Source organism: Halichoerus grypus, chromosome 6 (assembly GCF_964656455.1).
Source record: "Halichoerus grypus chromosome 6, mHalGry1.hap1.1, whole genome shotgun sequence".
NCBI classification, from domain to species: Eukaryota; Metazoa; Chordata; class Mammalia; order Carnivora; family Phocidae; genus Halichoerus; species Halichoerus grypus.
Window position 1 is genome coordinate 26,656,485 of NC_135717.1, and position 24,503 is coordinate 26,680,987.

At 43.3% G+C, this 24,503-nt stretch overlaps 1 protein-coding gene across 1 annotated transcript; it reads left to right on the forward strand.

Moving 5' to 3' along the window:
* The first annotated feature begins 2,628 nt into the window (after positions 1–2,628).
* RPS15A (ribosomal protein S15a) lies at positions 2,629–9,946 on the forward strand. Its single transcript, XM_036098954.1, has 5 exons — positions 2,629–2,772; positions 3,836–3,973; positions 4,805–4,884; positions 8,527–8,612; positions 9,813–9,946. The coding sequence occupies exons 2-5, from the start codon at positions 3,841–3,843 to the stop codon at positions 9,904–9,906; spliced, it is 393 nt and encodes a 130-aa protein (XP_035954847.1). The 5' UTR covers positions 2,629–2,772; positions 3,836–3,840; the 3' UTR covers positions 9,907–9,946.
* Positions 9,947–24,503: the final 14,557 nt, after the last annotated feature.

Genomic DNA, 24,503 nt, shown 5'->3' on the forward strand with positions numbered 1-24,503 from the left:
GGCTCAGTAGTTGGGTGTCTGCCTTTGGCTCAGGTCATGATCCCAGGGTCCTGGGATCGAGCCCAGCATCGGCTCCCTGCTCAGCGGGAAGCCTGCTTCTCCCCCTGCCACTCCCCCTTCTTGTGTTCCCTCTCTCGCTGTCTCTCTCTCTGTCAAATAATAAAATAAAAAATCTTAAAAAATAAATGAAAATGAAAAAGCAAATGGTCCTTTTGTAATGTAAATCATAAGCAGAGAATTCTATATCCTGGAGATGTACAAACTGAGAGTTTTGCTTTTCTCAAGGTTCATTTAGGTGATCTCTACACCGAGCGTGGGGCTTGAACTCACAACCCCCCAGATCAAGTTACATGCTCTACCAGCTGAGCCAGGCAGGCACCCATCAAGGTTCACTTAGGATTTGAGAAGTGGTAGGGGTGTGGTGGGGTGAGAGACTATACCAAAAACTAATGTTGATTGAGCCCTCACTCTGCCAGATTTTGTGTTAATTAATTTTTTTCTTCTTGAAGTATAGTTGAACAATGTTATATTAGAGGTGTACAACATAGTGAATCGACAATTTTGTATATTACAGTGTTCACCACTGTAAGTGTAGTTACCATCTGTCACCATATGACATTATTATAATGTGTTAATCTCTTTTATATGGATTATTTCATCTATCCTCACAGCAACTTCAAGTGATTGTGAGCATCATTCCCATTTTACAGATGGGGAAACTGATTTCCCCATTCATTTATTCATCAAATATGTATGAAGGGCCTACTGTATACCAGATTAATTTTTCTAGAAGCTGTGAATACAACCATGAACAATACTGACCAAATATGTCCTTGCTTGGAACTTAATGGAGACAGGTAAATACACTTCCAATATTTCAGGTGGAAAGTGCTATGGAGAAAACTTAAGCAGGGCAATGGACTTACGGGGAGCGGGGAGAAGGCTCTTTGAGTGAGTGTGTGTGACTGAATAAAGAGCTGAGGAAAGCTGGGAAGCAAGCTTCCTGGCAAATTGAAGAAATGTTCAAGTTAGAGGGAAAAGCAAATGCAAAGGCCCTGAGGTGGAGTATACTTGAAGTGTTCAAAGAAAAGCAAGCTAGGGGTGGGGAATGGTCTTAGTGTGCTGGTGCTAGGAGGCAGGTGTGCACATCACGGAGGACCTTGTAAGCTTTTGTAAGGAAATTTGGATTTTGCTGAGGGTGATGGGAGCCCTTGGAGAGTGTGTGCTCTGACTTAGGCTTTAAAAAGGTTATTCTGGCTACCATGTGATAAAAACAGGGATGGTAGAGGGAGGTCAAGGGTGAAACATCAAGGTAAGGAGGCTATTGCAAATATTTTGGATGTTAGGTAACTAGCCTCAGGTCACTCAGCTCCAGAGAGGGCTGAGCCAGAATTTACTCCCTTCCAGGGTATCAGACCCTGGATTCAAGCAACAGCTAAAACTCCCTGTTGTTTCCATTGTCAAAATACATTGAGTATTTACGACATGTCAGACATTTGGCAAGCCCTTTGCCCATTATCTCATCTGATCCTCACAATCATTTTTTTTTAAGTGGGCTCCATGCCCAGCGAGGAGCCCAACGCCGGCCTTGAACTCCCCACCCTGAGATCATGACCTGAGCTGAGATCAAAAGTCCCCCCTCAACCAACTGAGCCACCCAGATGCCCCCCAATAACTTTTAAGAGGGAAGTATTATTATTATTAACCCCCAGAGAAGATAAGAGACTTAACAAAGTTCTTGATCAATCCTGAGATTTATTTATTTATTTATTTAATATTTTATTTATTTGACAGAGAGAGACACAGCGAGAGAGGGAACACAAGCAGAGGTAGTGGGAGAGGGAGAAGCAGGCTTCCCGCCGAGCGGGGAGCCTGATGCAGGGCTCGATCCCAGGAACCTGGGATCATGACCCTAGCTGAAGGCAGACGCTTAACGACTGAGCCACCCAGGCGCCCCTGAGTGTTTATTTTGAAACGTTTGCGGCTTCTTCCAAACTGTGTATCCCAGAAGGAGAAAGAATCGTTTTGGAGCCCCAGTAAATAATTTATAAGAGTTAGGGTGAGTCTGGGCACCTGGGTGGCTCAGTCGGTTGGGCGTCTGCCCTCCGCTCAGGTCATGATCCCAGAGTCCTGGGATCGAGGCCCCTGAGCCGGCTCCTTGGTTGGTGGGGAACCTGCTTCTCCCTCTGCCCCTCACCCCTGCTCCTGTGCACGCTCTCTCTCTCTCAAATAAATAGATAATCTTAAAAAAAAAAAAAGTTAGGGAGAGTCATAAAGGTAGCACCGACTTAAAAAATATTTTTGACTTCTTTGAAAAAATAATCTATACACAGATTTGAAAAAACAAAGTTGTGTAAGGAGAAAAGCAAGTCTTTCCAGTTCCTAAGGCCCCCTTCAGAGGCAGTTATCGATTTGTGCGGGTCCTTTCAGACCCGCAATTATAACTACCCAAATATAAAAATTTATTCTAAATGGTGAACGCTTATTACAACAGAAATTAGCAAATATCTAGGCCCTTTTCAGTTTTTCATTTTTACAGACTAAATGCCAGAAGGAAGCTACCACTATCTTCCCTTGGTCTCCCCTGGAGCGGTCGATTCTATCGACTCTCTACGTCTCACCCCTTAAGAAGCTCCGCCCCTTCATCCGCCTTCTTCTACCAGGCAATGTATTTTTTTGGCTCGCCTTTGAAAGTCTCGCGATAGGCCACTCGCTTCCCATAACTCCGTGCGCTCGCCCCTCCCGTCCTCTTTCCGCCATCTTTTCGTGCCGGTGAGTATCTCTGTCTGAGCCGGTAAACATTATCCGTTGGCTATCCGGGCCATCCTGCAGTCTGAGCCTCGACTTCCGTGCTGTCTGATGATGCCAGGGCCCTCCTGGGCCGAGGATGCTGCCCTTGCGGGGCCCTGGGCAGGCGTAGGGGAGAGTCATGCCCGTCCGCCTCACGCTCTGCACTTCGGGGAGGCCGGCCTATGAAGCTCAGGCCGCAGCACTGGCGGGAACCGGAGCTGTCGACCGTTCGGAGAGGCGGTAGCCCCAGCTTGGTCGGCGGCTCCAGGACCTCCCCTCAGTAGTTGGGGCAGCGCCTTGGCTCCGGGCGGCGGGAAGCATCGGGGACAGTGGCCGACGTGGGCTGTGCAGCTTCCCATTACTGCCGCCGCGCTATGAGCTTAGGAGGCTGAGGCCACTCAGAAGGGAAGACTGCATTCTGCCTGGGATGGCAGTTTGCAGGGTACTAACCTGGATCTTCTGGGCTCCAGGATTTCCCTTGAGACTTGATTGGGCTTGAGGAGGCAAGTTGGATCCTTAGAGTCGGGGCCTGAAGCATGCTTTGGCCTCCATCCTTAGCTTTCCCAGCGTTACTAGAGCGTCTTGCAGTTCGTGCCCATTAGGATGGAGTCGAGTCTGGTGCACGTAAAAAGTTCCCACTTGGCCACTGTGGTACGGTTGCTGTCAGGACACAATTGTGGCTGGCGCAAGAACGGACGTTTTATTAGTTATGAGTGTTCGTGAAAGTGGTATCTTCTGCATGTTAGGACAAGACTGACATTGAGTTGGTTGATTTAAAGGACAGTGTTAATAGTACAGGTGCTGCCGGATTTGAAAAGTTCGGAAGACCTGCCCGGTGATGCTCAGGGCGCCGTTATGAATAACGGACCGGCTGTAGGCGATACTGTCGTTTTGGTACCTCACATTGCGCTGGGGAACCTGTCTGCTTAGAGATAGGACAACTTAATGGTAGAGGCAGAAAGAAAAGGAGGTCTTCTACTGGAATGATCGGGTGCCTTTTGAGGTTGAGAATGCCGGTAAAACCTCTTTTTCCTTCCCCGAACAGCCATAATGGTGCGCATGAATGTCCTGGCAGATGCTCTCAAGAGCATTAACAATGCTGAGAAGAGAGGCAAACGCCAGGTTCTTATTAGGCCGTGCTCCAAAGTCATCGTCCGGTTTCTCACTGTGATGATGAAGCATGGTAAGTGTGTTGCTGTGTCTTACGTTTTCATGTGAGAATATTAAAGGAATCAGTTGTATAGAAATGAAGGGTGCAGGGGAGGACTGGGAAGATGGGGGAGCAAGGCGGCAGTCATACTGGGGAGCTAAGATAGTTGAGTTGGGCTGTGGACAGGATAGCTTGGACAGAAGCTATTTTGAGAAAGTTAGGACTGTTGAAAGGAGGAAGTTTGTGACTTTCTCTGCTAGTAGTTCGGGAGCTAACCTGGCCTTTCTTTGTGTAATACCGCAGCTGCAACATGCCATCCAGCATGCCATGGAACAGGTCCTGAGCTCTTCCAAGGGCTTTGGATGGAAAGGGGAATGTTACGTGTCTTGGGCACAAAGTAGCCTTTGGGATGGGCAAGGGGAAAATAATTTCTCTGTTAGAATTGCAGAGGGGTTGTTTTTGGGTGTTGGCACCTAAGTTTAAAATATTAGGCTCTAAAAGTTTTTTTTTTTTTTTTTTTTTTTAAGATTTTATTTATTTATTCATGAGAGACAGAGAGAGAGAGAAGGCAGAGGGAGAAGCAGGCTCCCAAGGAGCAGGGAGCCCGATGCGGGACTCGATCCCAGGACCCTGGGACCATGACCTGAGCGGAAGGCAGACACTTAACCATCTGAGCCACCCAGGCACCCTAGGCTCTAAAAGTTTTGATTCAGAGCAACTGTCTTTGCCTAAACTGATCAGAGAAACAGTCACTGAGATGATGTGAAAGAACCCAGTAGGCCAACAGTGGGAATACTAGAGCATAAATATTTAGGTCTCTCAAATTCATATCTGCCCTTTAATACAGCCAGTTATTTTCTGTAGGTTACATTGGCGAATTTGAAATCATTGATGATCACAGAGCGGGGAAGATTGTCGTGAACCTCACGGGCAGGTTAAACAAGGTAAGAATTGACTATTTTCCACAAAGAAGATTCTTAAGAATTATCAAACATGGTGTTAAACATGTTGTAATTTCCCTTGTAAAACCAAATTCGTGGTGTGCTTGTTCTATCTAGGTGAAAAAGGGGAGTTGATTAAAATCATTAATTTTTATATCACATTTTGATTGATTTTTCTCCAGGATTGTATTTGATCTAGAATTGTTAGTTGCCCTAATGTTTGTGGGGTATGGGCCATCTGAAGGGAGATGCTGGAGGGTGGGGGTGAAAGGAGCACCTGATGGTACTGGTGTTTGAATATTGGATGGTCTGCTGCCTGCCCACTGGCTTGAACTTAACGCCGTCCAAGGGGGGCCTTTAATCCTAGCTGTAAATAACTTTGTTCCTTCTCTCTCGGTGATTATGTTGTGTTTTTTGAACTGAATGTGGTTCTCTAACAATATTAATACTTATATTTTTGCTGGTGTGGGCTGTATGGGTGTCTTGAGTTTTGTACTCCCTTCCAGTTTGACTTGTCAGCATAACCTAGTGGATCTATTTGATCTTTTGACTTTGTGGCTTAATTTACTGCATGTATTTTGGGGATAGGTGTCTATAACAAGTTAGGGTCCCTGAATTGCTACCCTGCTTTTTGTGTTCAGGTTTCTAGCTTTCAGATTTACAAGGAGCCTGACATCCTGTGGTCCAACACAGATGAGGGGAAAACAGGCCCAGAAATGAGTCGTGGTTAGTGGCAGGGGCCAGATTGATTGGTAAGGTTATTCCCTGGTCCAACAATTTGTTCTACAAAGTTGCTTTCCTATATAGTGAACTTGCTTCATGTGTGGGTGGATACCTAATGTTAGATAAAACTACTGGGTGTGAAGTTTTATGAGGGATTAGAAGAGTTTTCAAGTTAATTTTGAGACTGTATTTTGTTATTGTTAGCCCTTAGACTCCAACGCCAAAGTAGAATTTGGATTCACTATTGTTTCTCACTTTGACCCTTACAGCGTGTTCTTGAAGTAGAAAAGGGTGTGTTTTTTCCTAATTTTAGGAGTTGGGATCCTGAGATAGGAGTTATGCTCAAAGTCTCCCAACAAGTTGGTAGCCATTGGAGGAGCTGGTTCCAGTACAAAGTTTATAGAACATCTTAAAACTGTCCTGCATAAGATTGACTTGATGTTTAAAAAAAAAAAACAAAAACCCCCAAAAATCTTCAGTTGGATAAGTGCTGTGCACCGAATTCCTCTTGAATATTCACTGTATATAAAACTTGAGAAATAAACATGAGAAATAAGTTTGAGCCGAGAATTTCCCAAGTGGAACTCATTTATGGCATCCTTGTTCTGTGGTAACGTGATTTGAAACATTCTGGCTAAGAGGTAGTTGAAATCCAGACCCTGCTCCTTAGCTGTCTGACCTTCCCCCGCCCCCCCCCCCCCGATTTTATTTATTTGAGAGGAGAGAGAGAACAAGGAGGGCGGGTAGGGGCAGAGGCAGAGGGAGAAGCAGGCTCCCCCGCTGAGCAGGGCCCTGAGATAGTGACCTGAGTCAAAGGCAAACGCTTAAATGACTGAGCCAACCAGGCACCCCTAGCTGTTTGACTTTGGTTGGGCAAAACAAACTTCAGTTTTCAGTTTCTCTGAAGTTGAGTTTTCCTCCTTTGTAGGACAGTGTTTCCGCAGTTACCTTCATGCAAGAGATGGATATACCCCATACTGTGGAAGTTTAATGGGGCTGAAAAGTAAGGTAGTGTTAGAAATTAGATAAGAATTCTGGTTTGGTCACATCCTAAGATCTGTCTGGTTTGGGAGAGGTTCAATTCTATTAGCTGAGTGAGGGATTTTGCTGCTGGAATAAATAAAAGCCCTGGTGTGGTGGAGTCGAGGCCTCAGAAGAATCTACTTGGAGAAAGGACTGTATTTCTCTATTCCTATGTCCATAGTGTGGGATTGCCCTTGACAGTTGACACTGTAGCTGTTAAGATCATGTCATGAAAAGGAGAACCTGAGTGGGCCCCTGACTTAGGGGATTTGGGCCATTTTGGGTTCAGATCTGCCTGCGGAAGTGTAACTGTGTTAAAAGGTTGAGTAAGTTCTAACCTCATAGTCTCCTTTAGTTTCCTCTTAGGCATTTTGGAACTTGTGTGGATGTGGGCACACAAGTGCCTAACTGCTGTCTTAGTTCTCTGGAGTTTACACTTTAATGGTACTAATCCTAAGTGTTCTCACATGATCCATTTCTGGTGTATAAATAGCAGGAACCTTTCTGCGTTGATACTTTCAAGTGTATGAGTGATTTGTAGAGTAGGAATGTGAGCAGGGATGGGGTCATGTTTAGCTCTAATGAAGGAGTCTTTTGATTCCCTCAGCTTTTACTTTGTAAACCCAGCAAATAGCCTGCTAGTAGATATTTGAACATTTATTGTGTTTTAGGATTTTCATATAACTGAATGATTAGAGTTGAGTACTTTGGCTCTTGGAGAGTTCCCACATTGGAAGATAGTTGTTGCTTTGTCCCGGTAGCAAACAGGTGGGATAACTAAGAACTCTGCTCTTTCTGCCTTCCACCCATTCTGCCAGATTAGTTTGGAAAATCTTGGCTGGGGTTGTAAATGTATCCTGGTAGTTCGCTGATGTGGAATACCAGTTCTTAGATTTTAGTTTAGTGTCTGGAATTTGTTTTTTAAAAATTCTAGTATTTGCACTTTTAGTTTATAGGTGAAGGACTTGAGACCCTCCACATCCATTTCAGCCTATGTAAAAAAATTTTGACTACAATTTTGTCTAAGGCTTGGTCTCTTCTCTCTTTAAAATCTGGCCATTTGTTCTGGGACAGCTCCCTAGCCCATAGAGATGTATGCTTTGAACCTGACCTTCCCCTGTATTGCCTTGTGTTCTCCCTCTTCTGTTGACTTTATTTATTTATATTTTTAAATTTAGAGATTTTACTTGACAGAGAAAGAGCATAAGCAGGGGTTTCGACAGGCAGAGGGAGAAGCGGACTCCCTTTTGACATGGGGTTTGATCCCAGCACCCTGGGATCAGGACCTGAGGCGAAGGCAGATGCTTAGCCAGCTGACTGAGCCACCCAGGCGCCCCCTCTGTTGACTTTTTTTCTTTTTGCATATTTTTAAAAAAAATTTATTCAAATTCAATTAGCCAAGGTATAGTGCATCATTGGTTTTTGATACAATGTTCAGTGATTCATCAGTTCAGTATAACATGCAGTGCTCACTACATCATGTGTTGACTTTTTAAATACTTTTTCTCTCCCTAGGCAGGCATAGTCCTAACTCAGTATATTTTTCAAATGACATTTTTTTTTTAAGGATTTTATTTATTTATTTGACAGAGACAGCGAGAGCAGGAACACAGCACGGGGAGTGGGAGAGGGAGAAGCAGGCTTCCCGCCAAACAGGAGCCCGATGCGGGGCTCGATCCCAGGACCCTGGGATCATGACCTGAGCTGAAGGCAGACGCTTAATGGCTGAGCCACCAGGCACCCCTCAAATGACCTTTATATCAAGATGGCACAGAATAGTTACCAATGAAATGTTGATTTGGCTGGTTTCTATGACTATTCAGATGTAAATGCTTTTATGTACTAAGTTTCTCTGTTACTGGTAAGATGTGAACAGTGTTTTCTGTTATGCTTTTACAGTGTGGAGTGATCAGCCCCAGATTTGATGTACAACTGAAAGATCTAGAAAAATGGCAGAATAACCTGCTCCCATCCCGCCAGTTTGGGTGAGTCAGTTTTCCTCATTAAAAAAAAATAGCAATGCTAAAGATTGCTGTGGTGCAGTTTGACTTGAGCTGAGTTTTTTGTTTGTTTGGCTTTTGTTGTTGTTATTATAGTAGTAATTGTCTCCATCCCCAACCATCTTGACTCAAGGATTAATTGTTAGGTGTTGCCACATTTCATGTGCTAGGCTTCAGGTTCTGAGAGACCTGTGAGAGTCCAGGCTAACTGAGAGACAGCAGATTTGTGTCCCCTTAAATGTCTGCTCTTTTGGCTCAGTGCATATAGTTGCTCCCGTTCTATGGCTAGAATCACTTCTGAACCTTAGGCTTCTGGAGAAACTCAATTTCTTCATTCTTGGTAAGAGATGGAGTACAAATCCTTGCTTTCCTACTTTAAAGCTCTGAGGCCTTGGGTAGCTCATGGCCTTGGTTTCTTCATCTGTAAAAATGGTAATTATTCTCTTAAATTATTTTATCATCTGGTTTAATTCTGGTAAAGAACTTCAGTATCTGACACAACACAGTAAGTGCTTATCTGTTTGTGGTAAAGAACTTAAGCCCCCGCCCCCTCCCCAATCATATATTTGGTGATGTGGTTGAATTTACTCCCACTTCATGGTTACTGTGTTACAGGTACAGTGCTATGAGTGAGTCATTTCTGATTGTAATTATACTAATGTTAATGTCTCAGAGTTGGCATACCACCTTATGTGTCTTACCTCGATCCCCATAGTAACCCATGAGGTAGCCAGGCCAAGTGGGATTTCCATTGTCCACCCGACTGTCTCTTTACAGTAGCTTGTCTGTGATCATGTAAGTGGCAGAAACAATTCAGTCAAGTTTATAGCAACACTTTATTGCTTTAAATTCTGTCTCCTTACCTGAGAACAGAAAGTGGCATTTTGAAATTAAAGTTCAGTCTTCATTTTCAATTAAGCTTAACAGCATTGTTTCTCAGTGTTAGCCGAGGGCAAGGCTGTGTGAGTGTGTTGTGTAGCTGAGGTCTTTGGATTTGGGTCTTTGGGTTCCAGGAGCTATGTCTGCACTGCCGGCCAAGTAGGCAATATTAGTTTCTGCGTCTTATTATGGGAAAGCGTCTTAAGCACTTATGAATGTTGGTCTTTTTCTGTACCAGAAAGCCACTCTGTGTTGAACTATTTTTAGGAAAAACTCACCAGCGTTTTCTTTTTTAACTCTCCATAGTTTCATTGTACTGACAACCTCAGCTGGCATCATGGACCATGAAGAAGCAAGACGAAAACACACAGGAGGGAAAATCCTGGGATTCTTTTTCTAGGGATGTAATACATACTTGCAAATAAAATGCCTCAATGGACTCTGGTGCTTCACTTGGTCGTTTTGAACTTTACAGCAGAGTTAGCAAGAGCGTCTGCAGCAGTGTACAGCCTTTGTGTTAATTGGGGAGTGCTGTTTCCCTGAAGTGAACAAGGAAGTCTTGACCATCATGCTCATGGCTCACCAGAGGAGGTTGTATCTAGCCCTGGATGGCTGAATCTGGGTTGGGGTCCAGGTGGTGATGCATTCTCTTCTGGAGTCTTATATTAACCCTGGAAGGAGTGGTGCCTTTCCTGTGTTTAGCTTGACTATACACATTTCATGCACAGTTGTTTACTGCCCTGAAGATACGACCAGGCTACAGTTAACTGTGTAAGTGCTCATAAGGAAGCAGGCAGGAAGCAGACAACTAGAGCCCACAGATCACTAAGATGCATCTCAAAGTAAATTTGGATGGCATGTTAATAACATTTTAGCAGTATGTGTTTGTAAGACGTCATTTAGAAAAATGAAACCTCGTTTAAAAACTGGTTTTACTGTAAACCTGTCATAAATGTATTCCTGGACTAGAGAAGAATTAGTTTGCCGGGCCACTTCACCTGGGGGAGTGCTTGTGAAGACGACCACCACCAGCGGGTAGGGCGGCTTCTGTGAAGTACACCAGGGCTATGCTGCCCCTTTGTAAGCAGTGCTGTCCAGTAATGGAACAAGAACCACTTTTAGTGGCTGTGTAAAACTGTTAAACAGTTTGCATTGGTTTTTTAATAACATTTGTGTTCAAAATGATACACTTTCAACATACTGATAATGGAATTTTACTCCTTGTAATAAGTCTCTGGAATTATGTATACTGTACATTTATTTACACTTAAGGCACGTTTTAATTGAGGCTAGCCACTTTACATAGCCACATGTGGCTGGTGTTCATGTTGGACAGCAGAGGCTAGACTTGATTCTTGGAAAGTCTAGGTCTGGCCAGGGAGCAAGGAAGCTTGGAGGAGAGCCCAGATAGGTCATTGTGCACCTGGCCAAGCTATATTTGCCAGGCAGGGGATACTTTAAACTGTTTAGGTTGTTTTGATAACTCATCTAGAAGACTACTTTCTGACTTTCTGGTAGGTCAGGCAGTTTTCAACACTCCGGTATCTCAGTCTGGGTAGGGATGTTGAATTATCACTGCCCTGGTTGTAAAGTGATCTCTGGCAAGTGACAACTTCTGTGGGTCTCCCTGTGTTAGGCAAAAAGAGAAAAATACTCCATGGAGATGCTAAGTGAGAGCACACTTGAAACAGCCCAGGGCTGGGTCATGGCAAGCATTCAGTAATAGTAACAAAGGAGGGATTACTGTAAGATGTGGGAACTAGCAACGAATGCCAAGACTGGCTCTAGAGATGTGTTAAGTAATGGCCCCGGTTAGTAGGCCTCACTTCGTAAAATGTTAGAAGAAAGCCGGTTGACAGGTGTATCTGGGTTTAGGGCCTCTAATGTTTGGAAGACCACACATAATTAACGTGGGCTTTAGGGGTTTAACAGACCAGAAATAAAGTTTGCTTTTCTGCTAAGTAGCTTTGATTTCCTCATCTGCATAATGGGAATAGGGGAAAACCTACTTCAAAGTTGTTAGGGGAAAGATAAGATTATGTAAAGTACAGTTAATTAGCACTCGATAGTCCTGTAGACAGTTGAATTTGTCAGACACAGGTGGAGTGAGTCCAGAAGAATCTTCAAAGCTGATTGTTGATCGTTTTCTGTTAATGTCAAGATTGTAAGCTCTTGGAAGACAGGTCATGTTTTGTTTACTATTGTATCTCACCCCTAACCTTAAGGCTTGTCACACTGGATGCTTCAGTAAGTACGTCTTGATTGAATTCTCATCTTCCTGGGCACTGATACCAGGTACTAAAATAGGACAAGAAAATGGCCCCATTTGTCCTCACCATTTAGTGGGGATCCAATGTCCTTTGAAGTGGTCAAGGGTAGAAAAAAGTAGGTGCTGAGGTAGGGAAAATTGGGTGGCCAGTTGATGGATTTAACAGCACATGTCCCTTGTATTTATGGGGAAGCAGATGGCTTTAGCCCATATTTCTGAGACCCAGTAAATAGACCCAGTAAACATAAGCTATGGGCTGGTTGGCCCAGGTTAGACTCCCAAGGTTTGAGGGTCTGGAGACAGTTTAGGTTCCTCCTGGCAGGAAAACTTGCCTCAGGTGTGCTGTGAACCCAGCATTCCCTCCCAGCCTGCCACTGCCACAGGCAGGCGGAGGTTAGGGGGATTGGGGTGCTGAGGAGTGACATGCTTCTTGGACCTACCAGATGCACTTTGAGGCAGTGTTAAAAGGGGCCTCAGCACCTATCCAGACCCTGGGTTCTTAACCTAAAATCTATCAACAGATGTCAGAGATGAACTTTCTGAAAAGAACATGCAAAATTGGTGACACCCATGCATTTTTCTGGAGAGATCCCATACAGCATGGAGCCTTTGATCAGAAACTGAAAGAAAGGGCGCCTGGGTGGCTCAGTTGGTTAAGCGACTGCCTTCGGCTCAGGTCATGATCCTGGAGTCCCAGGATCGAGTCCCCTGTCGGGCTCCCCGCTCGGTGGGGAGTCTGCTTCTCCCTCTGACCCTTTCCCCTCTCATGCTCTCTCCCACTCTCTCTCTCTCCAATAAATAAATAAAATCTTTAAAAAGAAACTGAAAGAAATTTAGATAGGTCAAAAGAACCACCACACAGATGTCCATGATCAGTGCATCCTATGTTCTCATGTAGAGGTTGGTTTACCTTAACCTCTGGGTAATGTGGGTTAACTCTGGTAATGTTGCTAGATAGAAGAGCACGGAGTTCTCTGGGCAAGGGAGAGGGTCTTTCTTGGTCTGGTCAACATCTGAGAGATGATTTTTTCACTGAAGGCTAGGGAGTTTCCACTCCTGACCCCCAAAAAAGCAAAGCTCTGGGAGATCCCAAATCTCATTCTCTCTTGGCTTTCCAGTCTAATCCACTATTCTTCCAAATACCCACCAATCGTAATTCTAAATTGAACCCCTATGTGCCCCACTTCTGAGCCTTTGCTTAAGGCTCCCCCTGCCATGCCTTTTTCCTGTTCCCTGGAGATGTTCCTAAAAGCCAGCTTAAAAAGTCACTTCTGCCATTAATCTTCCCTCCAAAAGAACATGTACTGTTAATCTTTTCTTCTAAAAATACGAAGGCCTTAGTAAGACTAATAGTTTTTAGTGCTTATTGAATGTTTACTATATGCCAGGTGTGGAACTAAGCTTACGTACACCATCTCATTTAATCTTGACAATTCTACATCATGGCTACTATTAACTGGCTCTAGTTTTTCAAGTGAAAAAAGTGAAGCACAAGAGTTGTGAAGCCATTGGTTCAAGATACTACAAAGTGGCAAAGTCAGGGTTTAAATGCACAGACTGTTTCCTGGCCCTTAAGTTCTGTCTTGCTTTCTGGTCTTTAATGTAACGAGTATAAGATGTTTACCATGTGTAGGCATTTGGGCTACAAGGGTGTACAAACGTCTAGTCCCTGCCCTCATTGGAGCTTATTAACCTATAATAAACTGAGCTCTACACAGGGGAACCTGTGCACGACCATCTATGTGTGACCAGCATGTAGTCTCTTTTTTTTTTTAATTTTATTATGTTAGTCACCATACATCATTAGTTTTTGATGTGGTGATCCACAATGCATATAGTCTCTTAAAAAGTCCTCTCTGACCCTCATAGCCATTGAAGCGTATGCCTTTTTTTTTTTTTTTTTTTTTTTGAGACCATGCTTTTAAAACTGGAATCCTATCTAGCACCTGTGCTATACTATGTTTGAGTCCACAGAATTCCTGGACCCAAGAATCAGGAATAGAGTGGGATATAGCACTTTACACGGTCATTATGGCACCCAGGTCCCCCCTTTTTATGTTTGAATGAACACAATGAAATTGCTGAAGACCACACAAGATAAGCCAAGGGAGGCAGTAAAAAAAATGAATGCTTACGAGAATGGACTTGGAATCAAATGCTGGCCTCAGTCGCTAGCTGTGTGACCTTGGCCAGTTGCCTTGCCTGTGTGTCTGTTCCCTCATCTTTAATATGGGGATAATAGTAATACTTCTGTGATGGTTGTGAAGATTACATACAATGCTTGTAAAGTGCTGGAGTGGTAAATTAGAGCTGTTTGCAAAATACTCAGGTTCTCCCCATGCTGGGCACATGTAGTTTGCATGTGACCAATTTTGGCTGATGAATTTGCTGTGAATGAACAGCAAGTGATGTCTTACTTACAAGCTGGAGCCTTTAGTGGCTAGTGGGAGACTTCTGTGCCTGTTTTCTTTCTGTACGAAGGAGTAGCTGCTCTATTACTCCAGGCCTCAGAGTGGCAATGCAGAGATCTAGCAGTGAGCGTAGGAAGAGCAAGAAGTCACCTGATGACTTGGATTTGTTACTAACGTGCTGATACAAGCAATCTCAGATTTAGTAAGGGTTTGCTGAGTTACAAAGAATACGATGGGACACAGAATAACAAACGGGATTCTTTGGCTGGATATGATGTAGCATTTGTTGTTCTGAATGTGGTTTTTTCCCATTAACCACCTCTATCCCCCTTCCAAGTGTCCACAAGGGTCTTAAATACCCCCAGCCCCCAGCCGTTTGACAGATAGTCCCTGAATGGGGCACTTACCTCAAACCAGGTTGAAGATGCCTTAGGATATTTTGAACTTGGAAGATGTGAAGTTTTTCTCTCTAAAATGGTGGAAATCGTAAGGTAAAAATATTGAGTGCTCTTGGTTGTCATAATTTCTGCCACGTGGAAAAAGTTACTTGGGATTGTCTGTGAGCAGCACAGATAAGCTAGATCAGGTCTTCATGTGTTGGAGTCTGGGCTCTTCCTGAGATGCTGTTCTACCTCTTTCCATGTTGTATTTTGTGAGCAAGAAGTAACATTCTCCTCTTTTACTTAAAAAGAAGTACTTGGTTGAGCTAAAAGTTACTGGTTTGAGCTAAATTCTAGCCATTCATTTGTAAACAAACTAATACAACTCTAGTTCCAACTCTCACTACTGTGCTCTGGGACTTTGTGGGGCTCAATCTTGTCATCTCTCAAATGGGGGCTGGGATAGTGGTCCTACCCACTTTAGCAGTCAGTGCAACAAAACAGAAACCCCTCAAGCTAGTTTAATTTATTAAAGGATGTAAGGTAACTCACGGCATCTCTGGAAGGGGCAGAGAATTGGTTGGAGGCTTTGCGGCTAGGCATGACATTTCTATCCCACCTCTGGCCCATTGTTTGGAGGATTGCTGTAGCTTTGTCTAGATACCACCGCTTCCTCTGTGATCCCATGTCCCTAACATGCTCCTGAGTTCTTTGCCCCTGCCATTTCCAGAAGCTTGAGGTTTCTCTGTCAAGGTTACTAGAATAACCTTGGTACTATGGACATTTTGGGTTGGGTAATTCTTTGTTGGGGCAGGAGTGGAGGGGGACCTGTTTTGTGCCTTGTAGGGTGTTTAGTAACATTCGTGGCCTCTCCACTCTAGATGCCACTTGAGACAACCAAAAATGTCTCCAGGCGTGGTCACATCCCCCTGCCAGACTCAGTCACCCCAGGTTGAGGAGCAGTGCTCTGTGGATCAGAAGTTCACACCCCAACTGCAGGCAGACAGTGCCAGGGCAAAACAAAAATAGGCCTATGTGCCATAGATCTATATATTTAAAAGTTATAGTTCAAGCTAACAAGCTGTTTAGTAAAATATGTTCTATTCTCCTACCTTGACAGCTTCATAACAACAAAACCCTAAACAAATCTTTTTATGTGATGAAGTTGGCAGAATATCAAAGAAAACAATTTAATTGTTGCATATATTTGAGTAAATTGATGGGCCAGCAATATTTGCAAGAGAAGTAAGATGTTCATGCGTTATAAACTATTATATATTTATTCCTTAAAATTTATTTCTCTTGCCTTCATTTTCATAAAGTCACTAAATATGTTGTTATCATAAAAGTTTTTGTGTAATTTATGTTGTGCTGGCAGTAATGACCTAAAGGACAAAAAAGAAAAGGTAGTTTTTAGGATTTACAATTTCAGAATATAAAAAATTTTGAATATATTTTTATAGAAAAATGTAAGTGAAAGTTAATGTAAAAATTTTAATGTTCAGAAAACTCGGTGAAGTTGTTTTCTAAAATATTCAAAAGTATTAAAATTACAGGGCAAAATACAAGTATAAGTGATAGATACCAAAGTTTTAAATCAAAATTGTTTAAAGTTGAAAATCTTAAATATATTTTGAAACAACTTTATTAATCTTTTTTTTTTTTTTAAAGATTTTATTTATTTATTTTGAGAGAGAGCGAGTACATGAGAGGGGGGAGGGTCAGAGGGAGAAGCAGACTCCCTGCTGAGCAGGGAGCCCGACGCGGGAATCGATCCAGGGACTCCAGGATCACGACCTGAGCCGAAGGCAGTCGCTCAACCAACTGAGCCACCCAGGCGCCCCCAACTTTATTAATCTTATGTAATATTTTTATTACATAACTTTTTGCATTTCTAGTATTCATTGTCAATCTAGTTGCTAATGTAAAGAATTGGTGTCACCTCATATGTCTTATGTCTCGGTCTCCTCCATATAAATTAGTGGTATAAATTGTTTAAATTGTAGAATGTTCCTCTGCTATAATAAGCTGAGAACATGAGGAGAAGCTGAAAAATGGATGCTCAGCTTTGCTGTTAATCTAGAATCCGTTGCATGCATGCCACTTGAAAAGAAGTTAATTTGTCATTTCTCTTAAGTGTTTTCAACACTTCTTTCTTATACTCTGAAACCGTGTCTGTCTACAACATTGGCAGAGGCTGCAACCCACAAACCTGTGACCTTCAGATACAATTGCCTTTTGTTGAGAGATTTTAGGGCAAGAGGTGAGGAGAACATTCCTTGGGGCCTGAACAGTGTTAGTTATGAAATGGGATGTTTAGGATTACAGATCATGCTGAGCCAGTGCTGAGCATATGATCCTGAGTGACAAGAGCACCCTGTGTTCCTTAATACATTTACTTTTTGATGTGTTCTGAGTTGCAGGGCCAATCTTGCTAGGTTCTAAGTGCACTACTGGCTGGAGGGAGACTGGGGAAATCGAGTCCCTGGCCTCCACCTTGGGGATCTTTAGACTCACAGTATAGGGATTTTCTCCAAGCACAGAGTGCTCAAAAAGTGCTGGGCAACCAAAAATGGTAGAATAGAAAAATCCAGGGCTCTGTCCCCCTCCCAGTATAACTGATGAACTGGCCAAATCTGTCAGAATCAGCTTTTGAAGAACTCCGGAATCTAGTGAAAAACTTAAAACAGGGAAAACTTGGTGAAGAGAGAGACTGCAGCTTTACGGTGAGAGAGTGCTGTGGCATTTTGAATGCCATGAGGGTGGGGACCCAAACGTCTGGTGCTGGTTGCTGGTGCTGGAGGAAGCGATATAGAACTTACTTTCAAGGAATGTGATGGTGGGTGTCCTCCTGTCTGGTGCCTCCCTCAAGGACAGGTGGAAAGACTTCCTGTATCTTCACTCAGGATGTTCCCAGGGGCGATGGCTTTTGCTGAAAACACTTAAAGGCACAGGTACTGGCTTCAGCAGCCGGGGACAATACTTGGGACAAGTAATGGACAAGAAACCTGGGCAAGAAGGGGTTGGGACAGAGATACGTGTGGGAATGGGGCTTTTCAAAGCTTCCGCATATGCCTGGGAATTGAGAAGAGCCACGTGCAAACAAAGAGTGAGACCCAAACTCAGCAAAGGCCTGAGAAGACTCTAAGCTTTGATCTCTTGCTGGCCTTCAGGCTCTGTGTGAGAAGAAAGTGAAGCTAAGGCAGAGTTCTAAGCAGCCAGGCCAAGTGTTCGAGGACTTAGCTCTGACACGGTTCCATCTTGCAAAGATGTAGGAGAGTAATTTTTCTTTCCTTAAACAAGTTTCTTTTGTTGGCTCCAGACATTTAAGGTAACTGTCAAGATACCAGCTATCCAATAAGCTAAAGGAAAACAGACTTCAGTGGCAAAGAGCACAGACCTCACACAAATAGTTGAGGAAAGTCTATAAGCAAGCAAGTACCAGTCACCCATAATAGGCAGCAGTAAACCCTGAGAGGAAGGAAAATCTGACTTTCAGAGTTGCCACGTATTCAAAATAGCCAGTATTCAACAACAACAAAAATCATAAGCTGTTCAAAGAAACAAGAAATTATGGCCTTACACAGAGAAAAAAGAGAAATACAGAAACTGTCCATGAGGCAGCCCAGGTTATTGGACTTACTAAACAAAGACCTTAAACTAATGGTTTTAAATATGCTCAAAGAGCTAAAGGAAACCAGGAGAACAATGTCTCAGCATATACAGAGTATCAGTAAAGAGAGAGGAATATAGAAAAGGCACCAAATAGAAATTTTGGAGCTGAAGAGTATAATAACTGAAATGAAAAATGTATTCACTAGAGGGGCTCAGCAGTAGATTTGTGCAGGCAAGAGAAGGAACCCCTGAACTTAAAGACAGGTCAATTGAGATTATTCAGCCTGCGGAGCAGAAGGAGAGAAGAATGAAGAAAGTGGTCAGAGCCTGAGACCCGTGGTACACCATCAAGCATGTAACATGCATAAATGGGAGTCCCAGAAGGAATAAAGACAAACCTCGATCAATAGAATAGAGTGAGAGTCTAGAAACACACAAATACCATACATCTATGGTCAAATTTTGATAAGGGTACCAAAACTATTTAATGGAGAAGGAATAGTCTTTTCAACATGTGCCAAGACAAGTGGGTATTCATGGGCAAAAGAAAGTTGGACCTTGGGGCGCCTGGGTGGCTCAGTCGTTAAGTGTCTGCCTTCGGCTCAGGTCATGATCCCAGGGTCCTGGGATCGAGCCCCACATTGGGCTCCCTGCTCCGTGGGAAGCCTGCTTCTCCCTCTCCCACTCCCCCGCTTGTGTTCCTTCTCTCGCTGTGTCTCTCTCAGTAAAATAAATAAATAAAATCTTAAAAAAAAAAAAAAAAGAAAAAGTTGAACCTTGAACTCACATCGTATACAAAAATTAATATTCAGAATGGATCAAAGACCTAAATGTAAGAGCTAAAACTTAATAAACTCTTGGAAGAAAATACGATATGTTTTCATGACCTTGAATTTGACAGTGGATTCTTAGATATGACACCAAAAGCGCAACAACAATAAAATAGATACACTTGACTATATCACAATTGAAAACCTTCATACATCAAAGGATACTATCGAGAAAGTGAAGAGACAGCTTACAGAATGGGGAAAGATAGTGCAAACCATGTATCTGATAAGTGCCTCGTATCCAGAATGTATAATGGGCTGTCATAATTCAACAACAAAAAGGCAAGGTAATTAAAAAATGGGCAGAGGATTTGAATAGACATTTCTCCAAAGGAGACATAGTACAAATGGCCAATAAGCACACGAAAAGATGCTCAACATCAATAATTGTGAGGGAAATGTCAGTCAAAGCCACAGCGAGATACCACTTCACAATAGAATGGCTATCATAAAAAAATGGAAAGAAAACAAGTGTTGGTGAGAATGTGGGGGAATTGGAACCCTCAGACGTTGCTGCTGGGAATGTGACATGGTGCAGCCATGGTGGAAAACAGTGTGGTTAAACATGGAATTACCGTATGACCCAACAATCTACTCTGAGGTACATAGTCTGAGGCACGTTCTTTGTATCTATACAAAGAGTTGAAGGTGTGTATTCAAACAAATACTTGTATACAAATGTTCATTTGTATACACTCTGTTCACAATAGAGCCAAAATGTGGGACTGACTTAAACGTCCGTCACATGATGAATGAATGATCCGAATGTGGTCTGTCCACACAGTGGAGTATCACTTCAGCCCCAAAAAGGGAAGAAGCACTGATGCATGCTCTAATGTGGATGAACCTCAAAAACATGCCAAGTGAAAGGAGCCAGACTCAAAAGGTCACCCATTGTATTATTCCATTTATATGAGCCATCCAGAATGGGTAAATCTATAGAGACAGAAAGCAGACTCGTGGTTATGGCAGGCTGGGAAGAGGGAGGAATGGGGATGCCTGCTTAATGGGTATGGGTTTCCCTTTGGGATACGAATATGTTTTGGACTATAGAAATGATGATTTTACAACATTGTGAATGTGCTAAATGCCACTGAATTGTCCACTTTAAAATGGTTAATTTTATGTTATGTGAATTTTACCTCAATAAAAAAAAAGTGCTGCACAGCCTGAAAATGTGGATGTCTCCCACCCTGCCGCAAAGAGGGGTAAGGTCTGGTGATGTTCTTGGAAGTGAAGTTTTTTTTACAGGTATATTTGGGGTCCCCTCTGAGTGGGATTTAAATGTGTCTTAATATGTCGGACAAATGGCAGGGAGGCGGGACCATGAAGAGGCCTAAGAAAGAACCAGACAGCCCTGTTAATCCAAGAAAAGGGGTATTCCTGAGTTTGGCCTTGTCGTTTGGTGCAGCCCTTGTTGGAGGCATTCCCAGATCTGTTCCTGGACAGAGGGGTTGGATGTAAACTTTGAAAGTCTATTTCTCTAAAGTTTATAAGTCCCATTAGGGATCCCTCTGACAGTGTAAGACACACAAGAGGAGAGAGAATCATCCTCTCCCGCTCTCCTAGATTGCTGTGGGACCTGATACCAGAAGGTCCTCAGGGCATCCAAGGCAGCCCCTCCTGGAGCAGATGCTTCCTGATGGAGCAGGGCTCCTTTGTGACCATAGGTGAGGCACCACTTGGGGACTCCCAGAAATACGAGAGCACTCTGCAGAAAGTGTAGACCCCTGGGAGCCAGTAGGGCAGCGGGCTGGTGAGATGATGAGTCACTATTAATGGTAATTCAAATTACATGGGCAGCAAATCCTCAGATAACAAGAAATGTTCGTTGTAAGTATTGTAAGGATTCTTTTAAACCGGGCAGACCCGCTCCCATCAGCAGGAGTCCCGAACTTGGGACAGCATCTGGCACATCAAAGGTCCTCAAAAAATACATTTTTTTAAATAAGTGAATACTACTATGTTGTGTAAGTTCTTTTTAACAGCCAGCATTTCTTTTTTTCTTCTCTGTGAAGGGGAAAAAGAGAAATGGTGTCAAGGAAAAGTGAACCCAAATCATCTTGAATTACCAGCTCTCTTTCTCTTGCTTCCTTTCTGCACTAAAGATAAAGACGTCTTTTGGGGCCATGAGGATGGGACTGTGTTCAGAATAAGTGGATACACATGGGGTGACCCTGAGGCATAGTGCCTGAAATGTTCTGTCTTGCCGTTAAAGTACCAACACGGGCTGGTTTGAATGGGGTTGCACGTCTAGCCTCTTAGCCGAGAGCGCAGCATGGCACGGGAAAGCTGCCGAGAGCCCCCCGGGAGCGCCCAGCTTCGGCTGAGGAGGTGCGGGTGTGGGCAGGTGGGGAGGTGCCCGGGGAGAGGAGGTCCACGCCCAGCTGTGCTTCCAGCATGATTGCTCCCAGAGCGGAGAGAAGGTGCCGTGTCCCCACTTCCTGAGGCATCCGAAGGACAGGCTTGTAGAAGGTAACAGCGGCTGTGGGAGTGGGAGTGCGAGTGTGGAGGAGGGCAGGGCTTGACAACTTGATAGTAGGCCTGTAGCCTTCTTCCCTTGGAGCTTCCCTTGTCTTGTCTGGGGAAAGGGATGGCAATGATGATAGTCGCACTCGTACTCTGCATACTGTGTTCCAGACACTGCTCGTGTAATAACTCACCGAGCGTTCCTATCGGCGTTACGAGGTAGGTACTGTGATTATACACATTTTCCAGATGTGGAAGTGGAGCAGGGTTGACCCTACTCTCTGTCCCTCACTCCCTGTGTTTCACCCCCACTGGGGCATGGACCACATATTTAAGTGCCTGATCAAGAGCCAGTCTGTCCTGTTGGCCCTCAAAGGATCTGAGAGGTTCACAGGAGAACACACAGGATACAGCTGGTCCTCTGCGCGTGATTCTGGGGGCCTCTCCGGTAGAGGCTGGGAAATGTGGGCAGCCCCCTCCCCAATCCGTTCTAGCAGTCTGCTTGTTAGAGCAAAATCCAAATGTCAGAGATGTCGATTTTCTTTGTTTCTTTCCCCTGAAATAGAATGTGGGTCTGGTGTGTGTGTGGGGGGGAAGAATCTAGTGATTCACATTTTCTGCTTATTTGGCTCCTGGCTGAATGGGAATTTGCATTACTTAGTGTCTGCCTTTTTCCCTGGGAATCAAAATACGTTTCCCGTTCAATTACTAAGCAAATTTCACAGCCAAATAATCCTCTTATTTTTACAAGTGGGATTTCCCTTGGTGGAGGGTGTCTGGATTTTCTCAGTAGTTGATCCTTCTCAAGTCTTCTGTTCCTGCCGTCCTAGTCTGTGCAGGAAGTTAAGCTTTCATTCATGGATTAAGAGCTTCTAAACGGCCGTTGGGAGACTTTGACCTTGCAAGCCAGGGGTGAATTCTTGAGTTCTGTTCACCAGCTTGGGGGTAAGGATTTGTGCCCCCTACCTGTTCTTCCATTTATCAGCTTTGGATGTGGTCACACAAGCAACATCTTTAGCAGAGCTGGGGCCTGGGGTCAGTGGACACAGAATAGGAAGAGAAGAGAGCAGTGTGTATGGTCCAGTATGCTCGGCCCAGACTAATCAGGAAGAACAAAAAACAAACTAAAAAACTCCTCCGCTGCCCTTGAGATGGAGTTTAAACCAGACTAGCTGAAGGGCCATGTCTGGGAAGCCCACAGATAGGCTCAATTTTCTTTCCATTCAGTCCCATTTGTCCCATCAGATTATAGGGTTTTGGGGGGCAACTCAGCCAGCTTTCTTCCTTCTCCTTCCTCTTAGGCCATCATGTATGCAGAATGATGATTTGATATACGCTCCTGGGGTCCTGACAATCACTCTTCTAGTCTCTGTTTCTGAGTTTGATTTTTTCTTTTTTTTTGGCTTCACATATAAGTGATACCATACAGAATCTATCTTTGGCTTATTCACTTACCATAATGCTCTCCAGGCTCCCACCTGTTGTTGCAAATGGCAGGATTTTCTTCTTTCTAATGGCTGAATAATATTCCATTATATATACGTATACAACACATTTCTTTTGTCCATTCATCCATTGATGGACACTTAGGTTGTTTCCATATTTTGGCCATCGTGAATAATGCTGCAGTGAACTTGGGAGTATAGGTATCTTTTCCAGATAATGATTTCCTTTCCTTTGGCTATATACCCAGAATCGGGATTGCTGGATCATATGGTGGTTCTACTTTTAATTTTTTGAGGAGCCTCCCTACCGTTTTCTGTAATGGCTGTACCAGTTTACATTCTCACCAACAAGGGAACAAGGGTTCCCTTTCCTCTACATCCTCACCAGCATTTGTTCTCTCTTCTCTTTTTGATAACAGCCATTCTGACCGGTGTGAGATGATATCTCAGTGTGGTTTTGATTTGCATTTCCCTGAGGATGAGTGATGCTGAGCACATTTTCATGTACCTGTTGGCCATCTGTATGTCTTCTTTGAAAAATGTCTATGTAGATCCTTTGCCCATTTTAAATCAGAATTTTTTTTTGCTATTGAGTTTATGAACTCCTTATATTAGATATTAACCCCTTATCAGATAGATAGTTGGCAAATATTTTCTCCCATTCTTTAGGTTGCCTTTTCATTTTGTTGATTGTTTCCTTTGCTGCACAGAAGCTGTTTAGTTTGATGTAGTCCCACTTCTTTTTGCTTTTGTTGCCTCTGCCTTTGGGGGTGTCCTATCCAAAAAAAATCACTGCCAAGACTAATGTCAAGGAGCTTTTTTCTATGTTTTCATGGAGGAGTTTTGCAGTTTTAGGTACATTTAAATCTTTAATCCATTTCACATTAATTTTCGTGAGTGGTTAAGAGTCCAATTTCATTCTTCTGCATATAGCTATCCAGTTTTCCCCAAACCTTTCCCCATTGTGTGTTCTTGGCACCATTGCCAAAAATAAGTTGACTGTATATGTGGACTCTCTATTCTGTTCCGTTGGTCTTGTGTTTGTTTTAATGCCAGTACCATACTATTTTTGATTACTATAGCTTTGTAATAGGAGTTTGAAATTGGGAAGTGTGATGCCTCCAGCTTTGTTCTTTCTCAAGATTGCTTTGGCTATTCAGGATCTTTTGTGGTTCCATACAAATTTTAGGATTCTTTCTTTTATTTCTGTGAAAAATGTCCTTGGAATTTTGATAGAGATTGCATCAAATCTGTAGATTGCTTTGGGTAGTATAGACATTTGAGAATATTAATTCTTCCAATCCATGAGCATGAGATACCTCTCCATTTATTTGTGTCTTCTTCAGTTTCTTTCATCAGTGTCTTATAATTTGCAATGTACTGGTTCTTTACCTCCTTGATTAAATACATATATTCCTAAGTATTTTATTGTTTTGATGCAATTATAAATGGGAAGGATTTTTTAAAAAGATTTATTTATTTATTTACTTTAGAGAGGGAGAGAGTGTGCGGAGTGGGGGGAGGGGCAGAGGGAGAGGGAGAGAAATCCTCAAGCAGATTCCCTGCTGAGTGTGGAGC

Coding starts and splice junctions, on each gene's coding strand:
- RPS15A (XM_036098954.1), top strand. CDS start 3,841: ATGGTGCGCATGAATGTCCTGGCAGATGCTCTCAAGAGCATTAACAAT. Junction 4,885..8,526: donor TCACGGGCAGGTTAAACAAG/GTAAGAATTGAC, acceptor ATGCTTTTACAG/TGTGGAGTGATCAGCCCCAG. Junction 8,613..9,812: donor CTCCCATCCCGCCAGTTTGG/GTGAGTCAGTTT, acceptor AACTCTCCATAG/TTTCATTGTACTGACAACCT.